At 48.0% G+C, this 15574-nt stretch overlaps 1 protein-coding gene across 1 annotated transcript; it reads right to left on the bottom strand.

Moving 5' to 3' along the window:
* Nucleotides 1–4221: 4221 nt before the first annotated feature.
* MLKL (mixed lineage kinase domain like pseudokinase) lies at nucleotides 4222–15220 on the bottom strand. Its single transcript, XM_004584193.2, has 10 exons — nucleotides 14339–15220; nucleotides 12565–12639; nucleotides 11797–11980; nucleotides 10459–10556; nucleotides 9734–9869; nucleotides 6518–6599; nucleotides 5402–5553; nucleotides 5139–5188; nucleotides 4558–4698; nucleotides 4222–4343 (listed from the first exon to the last, which is right to left on the bottom strand). Exons 1-10 carry the CDS (start codon nucleotides 14793–14795, stop codon nucleotides 4294–4296), a joined length of 1425 nt encoding a protein of 474 aa, XP_004584250.2. The 5' UTR covers nucleotides 14796–15220; the 3' UTR covers nucleotides 4222–4293.
* Between the last annotated feature and the right edge of the window lie 354 nt (nucleotides 15221–15574).

Raw genomic sequence — 15574 nt, 5'->3', positions numbered from 1 at the left:
GAACTTTGTCTAGAGAATTATCTGTGTCCGTAGGAGTTAAGTCCGAAACATGCGTTCCCAGAATTCTCCGGAATTCTCCAGGGCGTGGAGGACTGTGAGACATTCTCCTTCCTGTTTATGGAGTGTTGTGATGGTTGCCGTAGTTTGAAACTCCACAGATGTTTTTCCAGATCCAGCTCAAAGGCTGAAATAAATTAAAATCTCATTTTTCGCACCTAACACCGACAAACTTAAATCTCAGGTCGACTGCCTATTGCCAGCATTGTATTAATTCAGCTGCCAGCTGTGGATAGAGTGGGTAGGGTACATAAATAGTGGAAGGTCACAGAGAACTGAAACTTCCAAACTTGTCGCCAAAGCCGGGTGCAATGGCTCCCTGGCTAAATCCTTCCAGGAGCAGGGGGTCCCTGCTTGTGGCCTGGGAAAGCAGTAGAGAATGTCCCGAAGCCTTGGGACCCTGCACGCACGCGGGAGACCCGGAGGAAACTCCTGGCTCCTGACTTTGGCCCTTGTGACCATTTGGGGAGTTAATCAGAAGATGGAGGATCACTCTGCATATCCAGTGAAAATTGATCAATCTTCAAAATAAAAACAAATAAATAAATAGGTACTTTTCCTTTTTCTCAAAAGAGAAGCTGCAGAATCATAGGATGGCTAGTATGAAAAGTCAGAATTTTTTTTAACAAATGAATATGAAGCAGAACAAGAAAAGTTCAGAGTGACTCCTTTTTGACATAAAAATTGTACAAATTTATGGGGTACAACGCGATGTTTTGATACGTGTATACACTGTGTAATAAGATTATCATTGTTGTTTTACAAGTACTGTAAGTTCAACAAAGAAAAATTACACACAAGTAGCAAGGAAAGAAAATGGTCTCTAATCAAACATTACCTTTCTGTAAAATCTTCATTTATTTAGACATAGTGAAATGATGTTTAAACTCAAAACCTCTCTCCAATTGCTTTCCATATTAATAAATATATAAGTGGCCCATCAAATATTTGGTAACTCTTTCATAAAAAACGTTTGATTAGGGCTCGGCGGCATGGCCTAGTGGCTAAAGTCCTCGCCTTGAAAGCCCCGGGATCCCAGATGGGCGCCGGTTCTAATCCCGGCAGCTCCACTTCCCATCCAGCTCCCTGCTTGTGGCCTGGGAAAGCAGTTGAGGTCGGCCCAATGCATTGGGACACTGCACCCGCGTGGGAGACCCGGAGGAGGTTCCAGGTTCCCGGCATCGGATCGGCGCGCATCGGCCCGTTGCGGCTCACTTGGGGAGTGAAACATCGGACGGAAGATCTTCCTCTCTGTCTCTCCTCCTCTCTGTATATCTGGCTGTAATAAAATGAATAAATCTTTAAAAAAAAAAAAGTCTGATTAAAAATAGATAAATACATAAATCACATGGGAAAACAATAGAACACAAGGATTGCACAGTGAAAAACAAACAGAATCTGTCTAAATGGCTTTGAACATATATTCGTTCATGATACTCTTAATGGCTCCCACACCGGAAATAAAAAATTTTTCTTCAACCCTCATAATTCTGTTTTGGAACAGGTGCCTATAATGACACACAGGTTCAACAAGTGAATGTGTAGAACACACATCATGAGGGAGAAAGCTCAGCGAAAAATAACTTGTGGCTGTGAGACCAAGCTGGGTTTGTGCGGCATCTTCCACCAGGAATGATACATTTGTGGAAAAGTGATAGATGGAGGAAAGCAGTGTGGACCTTCCAAGAAGGTAAAGGCACAGAGCAAGGATGGAGCAAGGAGCATGTGGTGACAACTTGGATGCCATCTCTGGGTTCCTAAGAGTCATCTCCAATAAAGAAGAAATTTATATCCAGTCTTTAAGCAGAAATGGGGGGAGGCTGGATGAAGATCATTCTGTTTGCTATTTGCCTTCAGCTCAAAAATAATTTTTTGTGTCAGAAAAGCAAATAGGAACCTGCACAGTAGCATGGCAAATCAAGCCATTGTCTGAAATGCAGGCATTCTGTAAGGGCACCAATTCAAGTTCCAGCTGCTCCACTTCCGGTTCTCTGCCTAGAAGAGCAATGGAAGATGACCCAAGTGTCTGGGTCCTTGCCACCTACATGGGAGACCCAGATGAAGATCCTGACTCTTGGCTTTGATGTGGTCGTCTAGGGAAGGAATCAGCTGATAGAACATCCTTCTGCATCTCTCCCTGTGGAGCTAAAACTCTGACTTCCAAATTAAACAAATAAATGTGTTTTGAAAAAGATGCCAAATAAATATGATGCTTGTTGTGGATCATGCTGGGACATCAAATTTGCTCTACAATTAGAAGGACTATCATTTATTTGTCCCTTCCTTCATTCAACATGTATTTATTCAATGACTACTGAGATCCATATCTGGTTTATAAGATTGGAATATTGGTGTGTAAGAGAAATTCACAGACTTAAAGGAACTTATATTCTACTTAGGGGAGGTAGACAATAAACCAGTAAGCATGACTAAGAAAGGTAACTTTGAAGAGCGAGTGTAATAAATAGTTAAAAAGAAGGATATGAATAGAAAATGCTTCAAAAAAAAAAAAAACCTGTGAGATACTAATGTTGGATCCAAGACCTGGAGACCTCAAGGAAATGTCTGAGAAATGGTGTGACTAAAGTACAACAATTTTAGAAAACTACAAAGTGTTCCATGGGCCCGGTGCAGTAGCCTAGTAGCTAAAGTCCTTGCCTGCCTGCACTGGGATCCCATAAGGGCACTGGTTCTTTTTTTTTTTTAAAGATTTATTTTATTTTTATTATAAAGTCAGATATACAGAGAGGAGGAGAGATAGAGAGGAAGTGGAGCTGCCGGGATTAGAACCAGCGACCATATGGGATCCCAGCACATTCAAGGCAAGGACCTTAGCCACTAGGCCATGCCACTGGGCCCAGGGCACTGGTTCTAATCCCGGCAGCCCTGCTTCCCATCCAGCTCCCTGCTTGTGGCCTGGGAAAGCAGTCAAGGACGACCCAGGGCCTTGGGACCCTGGACCTGCGTGGGAGACCTGGAGGAAGTTCTGGATCCTAGCTTCAAATCTACGTAGCTCCGGCTGTTACAGCTACTTGGGGAGTGAATCATTGGATGGAAGATCTTCCTCTCTGTCTCTCCTCTCTGTATATCAGCCTTTCCAGTAGAAATAATAAAAAATCTTTAATTAAAAAAAAGAAAACCACAAAGTGTTCCACTTTGAGGAGAAAGATGGCTACTAAATAAAACAATGGGGGTGCGGAGTCCTCACGCATCAGCACTTTAGAAAGTTCTGGAAATTGATATGTGGACACATTACTATTAACACATTCTGGAATTTATTCAAGTCATTGCTCTGTAAAGGCTTCTCTCCTAAAACAGTATAAGGCTTTCAGGAAATAGAGAGTGGGAATGGATGTGAAAACTTACACAATTTACATTAATTTCAAAGATGGGGCCGGTACTATTCCACCACCTACAGTGCCGGCATCCCATATGGAAGCTGGTTCGAGCCCTGGCTACTCTACTTGCAATCTCCTTCCCTGATAATATACTTGAGAAAGCAGTAGAGGAGGCCCAAGTCCTTAGGAGCCTACATGGAAGTGGGAGACCCGGATGAAGCTCCTAACACTTGACTCCGGTCTGGCCCAGCCCTGGCCTTTGTGGCCATCAGGGGAGTGAACCGGCAGATGGGTGACTTCTTTTTGCATCTCTTTCTCTGTAATTCTTTCCAATAGATAAATCTTTTTTTAAAAAACAAAGCTAAAAATACACAATTAAGAGTGTTCTAATAACAATCAAACATTTCTTACTAGGGAAATATTTTAACTGATAATATTTGAAAGCTCTGGACAAGATATATTTAGTTTTAAGTTAATTTGGAGACATTGGAGAAGAGCCAAAGGCTGGTAGAAAGTCATAGCCGAGACCGTAATCAGAAGAATTTTTTTTTTTTTTTTTTGCAACTTTTAGCCTGAAGTTAGCCTATCAGCACAATGCATGGTGGCCAAAACGTGAGTCAAAAGGCCAGGCCAGATTCCAATGGTGGTGTGGGGAAAACAGGCTGCTGCACTTGATGGGAGGCCCCAGAAAGTCACATGGTCAAGAGTTATGGACGCCCTCTTGTGGTGAAACACTTAGCACAGTGCGTTTAGGCAGTCTCACTGGGAGTGGGATGTGTGCTGTGTGAACTGCATTGTTCTCTCTTTGGAACAATGCTCAGCTTCTCTGATGGCGAAGGATGTAAAAGATATGTCCAGTTCATGTGTCTTCCAGCTTCACATCCAGGGCATCCATGGCTCAGGTTTCAGTACATGAGCTAGTGAAGGTAGACAGTTTCTCTATGATTTCTGCGAATGAACAAACAAAAAGTTAGACGAGCGTAGGGTAGTATGTCCCCACACCACTGCCCCCACCTGAAATGTCTTAAGACATTGCCAGATGTTCCCTGGGTGGCAAAAGTCACCCTGGCTGAGAAGCAGTGCCGCGGAGATGATGAAGAGGCAATATGGCGAATGTGAAGTCAGCAGGTGGCCCGTGCCCCTGACACCAGGAAGCACCTACCCTGCATGGAGGGCCGTTCTGCCGGCTCGTAGGCCCGGCACTGCCCAATCACCTCCTGCAGCACCGGGAGGCAGTCTTCTCCCAGCGGCTCCTGCTGCCGTTGCACAACCACCAGCTGGTAGATAGTCTTAGAATCACAGCCTGGCATGGGGATGGGAGAACAGGAGTAAACATACTGCTCTCGATACGCATCAGCATCCCAAACTAGTGCCAGTTTGAGTCCCAGCTGCTCTGCTTCCAATTGAACGCCTTACTGATGCGCCTGAGAAGCCAGGGAAAGATGGCCCAGGTGAGTGCTTGGGCCGCTGCCACCCACATGGGCGACCCAGATGGACTTCCAAGCTCCTGGCTTTCATTGCAGCCATTTGGGGAGAGAACCAATGGACACAGTATCCTTTGTCTCTCCCTCTTCCCTGTAGTTCTGCCTTTCAAATAAACAAACCTTTAGAGAGAGAGCCAGGGAGTTTGAGTATGGAAGGAAACCAGAGCTTCCAGCAACACCACCGACCAACCCATGGAGTTCCACACCAGCTGACAAAGTGCAGGGGGCAGACTGGCCGCACTGCCCTCACACTCCTCACCTTCAAATGGGATCCTCCCAGTGGCGATTTCCCACAGGACGATTCCAAAGCTAAAAGAAAATCAAGAAATTGAACCACCCCAGCTAGTTGTGGGGCCTTTTCCTCAGCCCCACTTGTGTTTCTAGAAAACACAATCAATTTTCTGGTGGCCACCCACTTCCGTTGTGTAGTGCCGAGTGAAGATGCTCCCCCAGGAAGAAGCATGACTCAGCTTCCCACTCCAGATCCTCTGAGCTGGAATCTGCACAAGCATAGGAACGTACCTGTATATTTCAGCTTTTATGTCATATTTACGAAAAACGTTGTCCAGGCACTGAGGCGAGATGTACGCTGCAGCACTCACTCGGTCTGTTTTATTCCCCTTCATTTCCCGACTGATGGAAGTCTGGGTTTTGCTCAGTTCAAATCCTGCGAGCTAGATAGAGAGGCAGCTTAGGGAGAAACAGTGCGGGAAGCCAGGGCGGAGGGCTCCACACAGCTTGTTTCCCAGGGTGCCTTCTGTCCGTATGGCTACTCTACCGGTGGATGTGATAGGCCCAACTTCTAGTGCATCAGCCAATAGGAACACAGAGATTTCCTCTATAAAAACACCCTGAGACAGGGCCCAGTGCAATGGCTCAATGGCTAAATCCTTGCCGTACAAGCACTGGGATCCCACATGGGCACCAGTTCATGTCCAGGTACTCCATTTCGCTTCCGGCTCCCTGCTTGTGGCCTTGGAAAGCAGTCGAAGATGGCCCAAACCTTGGGACCCTGCACCCATATGGGGAGACCCCGAGGAAGCTCCTGGCTCCTGGCTTTAGATTAGCTCAGCCCTGGTCATTGGGGCAGCTTGGGGAGTGGGCCAACAGACGGAAGAGCTTTCTCTCTGTTTCTCCTCTCTGTAGATCTGCATTTCCAATAAAAAAATTTTTTTTAATATATAGGGGAAACATTCTTTTAAAAATAATAAAATTGGGCACGGCGGCGTGGCCTAGCAGCTAAAGTCCTCGCCTTGAAAGCCCTGGGATCCCATGTGGGCGCCGGTTCTGGTCCCGGCAGCTCCACTTCCCATCCAGCTCCCTGCTTGTGGCCTGGGAAAGCAGTTGAGGATGGCCCAAAGCCTTGGGACACTGCACCCACGTGGGAGACCCGGAAGAGGTTCCAGGTTCCCGGCTTCGGATCGGCGCGCATCGGCCCGTTGCGGCTCACTTGGGGAGTGAATCATTGGACGGAAGATCTTCCTCTCTGTCTCTCCTCCTCTGTGTATATCTGGCTGTAATAAAATGAATAAATATTAAAAAAAAAAAAGACGCCCTGATGCATGTTGCACGGACTCAGAAGTGCTGCCCAGGTGTCTAAGGGGAAGTGACCAAGAGTCCCACGGAAGGCGCACTTACCTTCACTTGGTAGCCTTTGGTTACCAGAAAGCTCCTGCTGCTGATATTTCTGTGGAGTTCAGGTGCTTCTGTATGGTGTAGCCTGGCATGATCAAAGGCAGAGAGTGTAAGTGACCTCCGCACGGACTGTTGTGGGTCTGGGGGGCTTGACAGCCATTACCAGGACAACAAGGCTAGTTGGTACCATGCCTTTCTTCCGGAGTAGCAATCCACAGACAGGTGGGAAAACCGGAAAACAGATAGGTACAGTCTGTTAATTGTATATTAAATGCATGCCATGGCCATGTGGGATCTGGCGCTAGGGAACACTTCAGGGCGAGAGGACAAAGGTGTCTCTTAGGCACGTGTCCTGGAAAGTGCTGGGCAGAACAAGGTACTCAAAGGTGAGGCTGCCTGGTCAGACCACACCTGGGATTCCTGTGCTACTAGAATGTGAGGCTGGGGTACCCACTAACTTAAATGCAAGTTTAGATGGATGGGTTCCAGGTGTCAGGTTGGGTAGTCATCATAATTCCTACTTTAACTTGAATTCTCCAAGAAGCAGGCCCTCGGTCAGGGTTGGCTAAATCCTAGCCTCACATCTGCTAGGATCCTGTAAGCTCCCTACCTGTGGCCTGGGAAAGCAGTAGAGGATGGCCCAAGGCCTTGGGACCCTGCACCCATATGGCAGACCCAGAAGCTCCTGGCACCTAGCTTCAGATCAGCCCAGCTCTGACCATTGCTGCTACTTGGGGTGTGAACCAGTGGATGGAAGATCTTTCTCTCTGTCAATCTGCTTTCCCAATAAAAATAAACCTTAAAAAGAAGAAGGAGGAGAAGAAGGAGGTACACCAGGGTAGACCTATGACCTACTGGTTAAGATGTCTATGTTTTTTATCAGGTCCCTGAGTTTAAGACCCATCTCTGGGGGCTAGTGCTGTGAAACAGCTGATTAAGTCACAGCTTGCAACACTGCCACACCATGCTACTGTGCTGCTTTCGAGTCCCGGCCACTCCACTTTTGACCCAGCTTCCTGGGAAGGCAGCAGAAGATCGCTCAATTCCTTGGACCTCTGTTACCCAGGCAAGAAACCAAGATGGAATTCCTAGCTCTTTGCTGTAGTCTGAGCCAGTCCTGGCTATTGCAGTCAATTGGAGAGTGAACTGATAGAGGGAAGATTTCCCTACTTATTCCTCTCTCACTGTGCCATTCAAACAAATAAATACTTTTTAAAATATTTGTTTTTGGCTTCTAACTCCAGCCTCCAGACCCTGGGAGACAGTGATGATGGCTCAAGCAATTGGGATTCTGCTAACCACATGGAAGATCTGGATTGCATTTCCTGTTGCAGCTGGCCCAGCCCCGTTTGATGTGCATATCTGGGGAAGTGAACCAGAGGATGAGAGAGCTCTTGCTGCAAGTAAATTAATTTAAAAAAAAAATTAGAGGGGTCAACACTGTGGTGCAGAAAGTCAGGCAGTTGCCTATAATGCTGGAATCCCATATGAACACTGGTTTGACTCCCAGATGTGCCACTTCCATTGCAGCTCCCTGCTGATACTTCTGGGGAAGCAAGAGAAGACGGCCTGAATGCTCGGGTCCCTGCAGGAGACCTCAACGGAATTCCAGGCTCCTGACTTCAACCTGGCCCAACTTGGGGCCACGATAGTCATTTGGGGTTATGAATCAACAGATGGAAAATTTCTTTTTTTTCTACCTCTGTAATGCTTGCCTTTCAGATAAACAAATAAACTTGGAGAAACCAGTAAGGGAATGGAGGAAGAAAAATAAAAAGGAAAAACTGACCAAGGATGTGATCCCAGGTGAAGTCCCAGCCTTGGATGACCTTGGTGTGAGGGGACCTATGGTGCTTGCTCTGCCTCAGGGTCTGTTCAACACATAGAAGCGGAGCTGTCCAACACCACCTGGTCAACAGCTATGGATAGCAGAAGGGCTGGTGGTGGGCAGGGACAGGTCAGTACTAAACTCCAGGGCACCTCCAGCTGTCTGGAAGAGTGGAGGGCTCCAAAGCCCATGGCTCACTGGTTGTCATCAGAGCACAGCGACCTCCAGCTCATAGCAGCAAAGCATGTTGGCTGGGGCATGGGGACTGCAGGCAGCCAGAGAGGCTGGGAGGCCATTTGGATGGGGCAGCAGTGGTGTCCTCTGTGGCACCCTAAGTTGCTGCTCATGAAGTTATGGAGTCCAAAAGAAATTAACTCTGGGATTTCTACTGACCCCTAAGACAGGACAGCCCCAGAAGCATGGGGTATGGTGGTATGGACCATGATCGAGGAAAAATGTATTCTTCATGTCCATCTCTCTGACTGTCCTTAACAGCTCTGTGGGTCTGCTGGAGATCCTCTGTGCAAAGAAGATGGGGTCTGGGTTATCGAGCTGCCACCGGCCTGACCCACACAGAGCTCCCTTCCCCGGGCTGGAAGGGAGTCACTGGGGGTCATCTATTTGTGGCAAGCGACCCTGGTTTTCAATTCACAGTCTTAATAGGAAGGGTTCTATTTTAAAAAAACATTCTTTAGATTAGAAAAAAAATGAATTCACTTAAAGAAAGCTGCTGAGTAAACAAAACTGGTGGCAGTGTGGCTATGGTAAAACCTTGCAGATTTGAGAGTGACAGATCTTTTAAACCTGTGACCCCCCCCAGAACTACAGACTCTGCATGGGAGAGGAAGTGGAGCTGCTGCAGAGTACAGGACAGCCACACTCAGCACCAGTGCCACGGAAGCAATAGATTTTTTTTTTCTTACTCTAAGTATGTGTCAAAATCACATGCTAGCATAATAATACAAAAGAAAAGTAGTTATTGATTGTCTGGAATTTGGTCTCTCTGGAATCCAAGAGAAGGATGCCCCATACAGTATGTAGAACATATTCATGCTATATAGCTATTCGTTATGAACATGATTATCTGAAATTTAAACTTAACTGGGTCTGTTGTGTTTCTATTCACCTAATCCGGCAACACTAAAATAGGGTCCAGCCAGCAGCAAGGGCAGCATGGACATGAACCCTAATTCTTCAGTTCTTGGAGCTGGGTACACTTGGGTAGGCCCTTACCTCCTGCTATCGCAGATGTTTTTACTGGAGCTCACAGTAAATCAACAGATGGCAGGGAGGCCACCGGAGGCCTGTTCTCTCGTCCTCTATGGGGCCCTCACAAGGGAGACAGTGTCAGCCAGTTCTTCTGGCATCCTATCCCCACCTCGGCCACCTACCTGTACAAGCCTTTGGCTGCCTCCAGGGCCAGGATGAAGCGCACGCCAAACGTCAGGTCCTTTTCTTTATCCAATAGCTCCCTCAGGGTCCCGAGCTCACAGTGCTCCATGATGATGGAGAACTGAGGAGGAGTCACTGCGGGGAAGCAACCAGGCAGCCCCACTCAGAGTTCCCTCTGCCTGCTGTCTGCCTTTCCGCTTCACCCAATGGGAATGCTCAGCTCTGCCACGACTTCCCACATCTCTCAACCCGTGGCTGGCTTCCCCACCTCCTCGCATGGGTACAACAGCCACAGCAAAATATGCAGTACTGAAAGTGTTTCTCTACCCTGGGACTCCATGCTCTGCATTATGGAAAAGCTTCTAGAAGGTCAATGTATTTTTATATGTGATCTAAACCAAGGATGGCCTCGGAAAGATTTCCTACTTGGGTCAGTTTTACCATATTTCACTACAACTCAAAGCACCTAAGAACCTAAGCAAGCTCTCCCTAGGTCCCAGGAGGAGACGTGAGTGCAGGAGTGTGAACCAATCCCAGAGGTGACATTTTACTCTCCTGAAGGATGGAAACCTGCATGTTGAGATACAAAGGCAATTAAAGTTGACAATAACGACCATATGTGGGCTCCACTCTGGCTGTTCTCCAAAAAATGTGACAAACTGAAACCCAGAAAGCATGTTCCGAACTACCAGAAGCCTCCCCGACCCCAGACGTACCTCCTTACCTGTTTCATCAATGCAAATCCCAAAGATCCGCAGGATGTTGGGAGAATCAAACTTCCTCATGGTTCTGATTTCATTATTGAACGTATGTCTCACTAATCTATAGGGTAAAATAAAATGTAGGAATTGAGAACTGAAAGGCCTCTTGGAAACACTTGGTGTGTAGATGGGGGTGGGGCTAAGAGGTTCTCCAGCATCTCCCAAGGATGGGAGAACAGGTGCAGTGCAGAACAGCCCGTGGCGCTCCTCGGATGCACTGGGCAGCAGAATTAGCCTTACAGCATCTCTGAAAACAGTACTGGGGCTTGTCAATCCCTTTCAAGCAGTCTGATAGAATGATATGTTTATGGTATATAGTCAAGTTTGATTAGGAAAACTGAAATGTCAAGTTGATGCTACTGTTTTATACTGTAATGCTTTATTTGGCACACATTCACACATACAAACACCTGTACATACACATACTACTGTATTATGCCTTTTGTATTAAATGTCTAGTACAGGTAAAATCTATAAAGACAGATTGGTGGTTGGTTAGGAGTGGAGATGGTGGGGGGTGGGGGTGAATGTGAAGCACCTGCTACTATGGGCATCTTTCTTTGGGGGTTGATGACAATGCTCTAAAATTAGATTACATTATTGACAGGGCCCGGCGGCGTGGCCTAGTGGCTAAAGTCCTCGCCTTGAAAGCCCCGGGATCCCATATGGGCGCCGGTTCTAATCCCGGCAGCTCCACTTCCCATCCAGCTCCCTGCTTGTGGCCTGGGAAAGCAGTTGAGGACGGCCCAATGCATTGGGACACTGCACCCGCGTGGGAGACCCGGAAGAGGTTCCAGGTTCCCGGCTTCGGATCGGCGCGCATCGGCCCGTTGCGGCTCACTTGGGGAGTGAATCATCGGACGGAAGATCTTCCTCTCTGTCTCTCCTCTGTGTATATCTGGCTGTAATAAAATGAATAAATCTTTAAAAAAAAAAAAAAAATTAGATTACATTATTGACAGCAAAACACTGTAAATACATTTAAAACCAGAGGGCCACAAGATCCAGGCCTAAGTGAGGCCAAAGACAGGTCACCCACTTGGGTAGCAGGGATCCAGGCACTTGGGCCATCATCTGCTATTTTTCTCAGGCCATTAGCAGGGAGCTGGATGGAAAGTGGAGTATATGGAACTCAAACCCAGTGCCCATATGGGTTACCAGCATTGCAGGCAGTGACTCTACCTGTGGTGCCACAGAGCCAACCCTGGGGATTCCCCTATCTACAAGCGAAGACATTTCTCTCCTGGGAATATACAAAGAGTGAGCACCGCGACAGCCAACAAATCTCCCAGTTGACTCACCCAGGGATGGCCTGGGGTTTGTTGAAGACTTTGATGGTCACCGGGGATCTGTGATACTCTCCTTTGTACAGTGTGCTGAATCCATCCTCCCTCAGCAGGCTCCATGGGGAGGCGCAAAGCTGCACCTTCGGAATCTCCTTGATTGGTTCTGGGGGCGTCACTGGCGTTGTCGGTCTCCTTGAGTCTGACCTCAGCCCAGGGAGAGAAGGCGTTAACTAAAACGGTCAAGAAGCTAAACAACTCACCCCAAGTGAGGTGGCAACCCTGAGGGCGGGAAGCTCTAGGCCAGGAAGCAGAGCTGGCCAAACAGGACCTTCCCGCCTAGCCCTGGAGCTCCTGGCTTCTGGCCTCCTCCTTTTGGACCTGGGAGTGACAGGGGTGGCGCAGGCCCAGTACTGAGGCCCAGCACTGTGGCTGTGCACTCGCTGGTTCTCCTTCCTCTCCTCCCTCCAGCCCAAGGCCAGCAGCTCTGGGAAGACATTGGCCTTCAATAGACTTAGGAGGTGAATGAAGGATCATTCTGCATTTTATTTTAAATTCTTCATGGAAATTCAGCCAATGATTTGGAGCTTTGGTGATGCTCACCAAGAAAGCATTTAGCACTTTGCCAGGAGCTCTGAGACACCTGGCTGGTTGAGAAGCCTCCCTCAAATGTCAGGGATCAGGGCTGCCCAATAGAACACCCGCCCAAACCTGTAGGCAAGCAGGAGCAAACATGGCTGACTTCCAGTTTAGCAGCTGGAAGCAGCAGAGTGTATAGTAACTTACACTGTCTTAAAGTTTCCTTGATCTCTTTTATGTTGATTTCCAACCGCCTCAGTGAAGCCATCACATCTTCATTGTCTGCAGGGGGTGGGAAAGGGTGGCAAATATTCCAAAACTGAAATGCTAATGGAAACCATATGTGAATCAAAACCAAATGCTAATGAAAACCACTGAAATGATGCTATTTTTTTTTCAAATTTATTTGAAAGGCAGAGTTATAGAGAGAGAGAGAGAGAGAAAGAGAGGGTCTTCAACTGGCTGGTTCAGCTCCAAAGAGCTGCAATGATATGGCTTGGACCAGGCTAAACCCCAGAGCTCCATCCACATGTCCTATATGGGTGGTGGAGCCTAAATAATTGGGTCATAATCTATTGCTTTCCCAGGTGTATTCACAGGATGCTGGATAGTAAATGGAGTAGCCTGGATGCCAACTGGTACCCATAAGGAATGCTAGCATTGCAGGCAGCAGCATAACCTGGTGTGCTACAATGGAGTATCTGGATAGTGGTCAGAATTACTGTTGCTCACTAGTTGCTATGGTTTTTAAATGGTTTTGGTGCCTCCCCAATGTGTCACCGTGCCCAGACCTTTGTGTAGTGATATGACAGGACACATAGACAGACTCCAAGCAGCCCTGGGGCCTGGAGGCAAGCCCAGGCAAACCCACGTGAGAGCAGGAGCACCTGAACAGATCTGTGGACCTGAGAACAACTGTTCATCCATGGCCTTCCACAGTGATTTTCTTTTAATACAAACTAAACCATGACAGGCCCACAGGGAAAGAGCTTCACCCCAAGCTTCCTTCAACTCCTAAAATAAAATCTGCTTTCCCCTATTGCCCATGGAGACTTGCGTGTTCCAGCTCCCGTGTCTTCTGGCTTTCTTCCCTTGCCAGTATGTCCAAGCAGCCTGGCCTCTGGTTGGTCCTTGCATATGCCCACGTCTGCCCCCTGTTCTGGGCCTCTGTACCTGCTGCTTTCTCTGCCCAAGTTGCTCATCTCCCGCATGGCCACCTGGCTGACTTTTCCTCCTTCTATGTAAATGTCATCTCAGGAGTGGGCATTCCACAGTGGAGTACCTGACGGAGTGCAGGTGCTGCTCTTCACTCTAGTTGCCTGACTAATTGCACACTAGAGGCAACAGCGGATAGCTCAGGCACTTAGGTTCCTGCCACTCAAAGTGCGGCATTTGGGGCATGAACCAGTGATTGGAAGATTTGTCAGTCTCTGCTTTCAGACAAAAACAAGTAAATAAATAACTTGAAAAATCATCCCATCAGAGAGTTAGCAGGATGTCATGTCTTCGCATGTCATGTCTCTCTTTCAGGAGCTTTCTTGCTGTTAGATACAGTCATTTCCTTAGCTCTCCATCAGCAGACTTGGGAGCTCATAGAGCAGGGGTCCTGTCTATGCGCTCTGCGTTGCATCCCTAACACCCAGAACAGCTCTGGGCACGCTGCACTTCGTTCCTGTTTACTTAACTGACTGGTTATTTCTTACTTCTGGATTATTTTCACTCCAGTGCAGGGTGACAAAAGACCCTAAAGCTAGAAGATGCAAGCTTGTGCAATTTCAAATGCTCCTTCACCCTGAATTTCACCAGTTCCCACCATTTCTAGAACTAGGTATGTTGGGAATTTTGAGTTACAAGAATACACAGCTGCTTCAAACTCCTTCATCATTGTTACCTTAAATGTCCCCATCCCCGACTGCAACCACCTAAAGCCCACATATGTATGGCACGCACACACATACACATATACGAGCACCCGACTTACCCATTCTCCGCCTTTGGATCACTCGCCAGTCTTCCTCTGCATCCTGCTCATCTTCCCGCTGCCAGTATGCTCCTTGGCTACCCCCAGACACCAGCATCCATTGGTCAACCTGAAGCACCAGTGAGAGTGCCTCCCAAACATCCCTCAGCTGCTCGTTCACTTCCCTGAAAAGAATTTTGTCCTGGCCTGCGGTGAAAAACCTGTAAATGCTGGATTTCTGGCGGAATTCCTCTATCTGGCCCTTGGCTTTCTCCAGGATGGCCTGGAAGCGGTCCAGGGCAGTCGTGACCTCAGTGGACGAGATCTGCTTCCCTTGGGCCTGAAGCATCTGCAGCGGCTGCAGCAGGCTGTGCACGCGGCTCCCGAGGCGCTGGCACTGTCTGCGGCAGAATTTCATGTCTTCACATTGTTGGTAGACGAACTGTCCTAAGGAGATGATCTGCCCCAATTTATCCATTCCTGGAAGAAGCACAGAATCAGCCAAAGTCTTAGCGCCTCCTGCATTTACCACTTGGCTAAAGGACAATTGAGAGTGTCTAATTTGGGGAACTAACTGGGTCTCCCCACCATGTTCAGGTCATGTGTAGAGGCATTCTGCCATGGGTGCTGCTGGTGTTCAGCAGGTGGAGGTGGGGTCCTACAGTGCACAGGGCAGACCCACAGCAAAGGATTATCCAGCCTCAAAATGCCAATAGTTCCCATGTTAGGAAGTCTAGATCTAGGCCATGACAGAACCCTGGTAGCCTTCATAGGGGCACCCATGATGACGTGGGGACAGGGAAAGGCCCGGTAAGGAGATGCTTGGCTCCTCCCTGGGTCCGTTAAAACCAGCTCCTTGCTGTCAGCCTCTGGAGCATGGGGGAGGCCGCCTTCAAGGTAAACATGGGGCTACAGAAAGCTTCCCAAATGCTTCCAGACCTAGAGCTAATCTTCGCAGCAGCTCAATGACATTAACAGGCTTTGCAGTAGGACCAGTGGACAGGCCACCTGCTCGGAGAAGAAGTCACTTGGCCTCGAACTCAGATCTGGCTCTAAGACACTGGCAGAAGTGAAACTCACTAAAGGAGGAACTGACACACTTCTGATTTTGTTGCCTCTGAGCCACAATGATCTGGTTTAAGAGGTGACCAGCAGCAGGGACTCAGGCCGGCCAGCTGCTCCCAGGGAACAAGCAGAAATTCTCAAAGCCACTGCTCAGGGATCAGAAGGACTGGGGCTCATCAATTTTGGGTGACT

Source organism: Ochotona princeps, chromosome 16 (genome assembly GCF_030435755.1).
Source record: "Ochotona princeps isolate mOchPri1 chromosome 16, mOchPri1.hap1, whole genome shotgun sequence".
NCBI classification, from domain to species: Eukaryota; Metazoa; Chordata; class Mammalia; order Lagomorpha; family Ochotonidae; genus Ochotona; species Ochotona princeps.
Note: the sequence above shows the minus strand (reverse complement) of the source record. Positions and strands in the feature narration are given on the sequence as shown.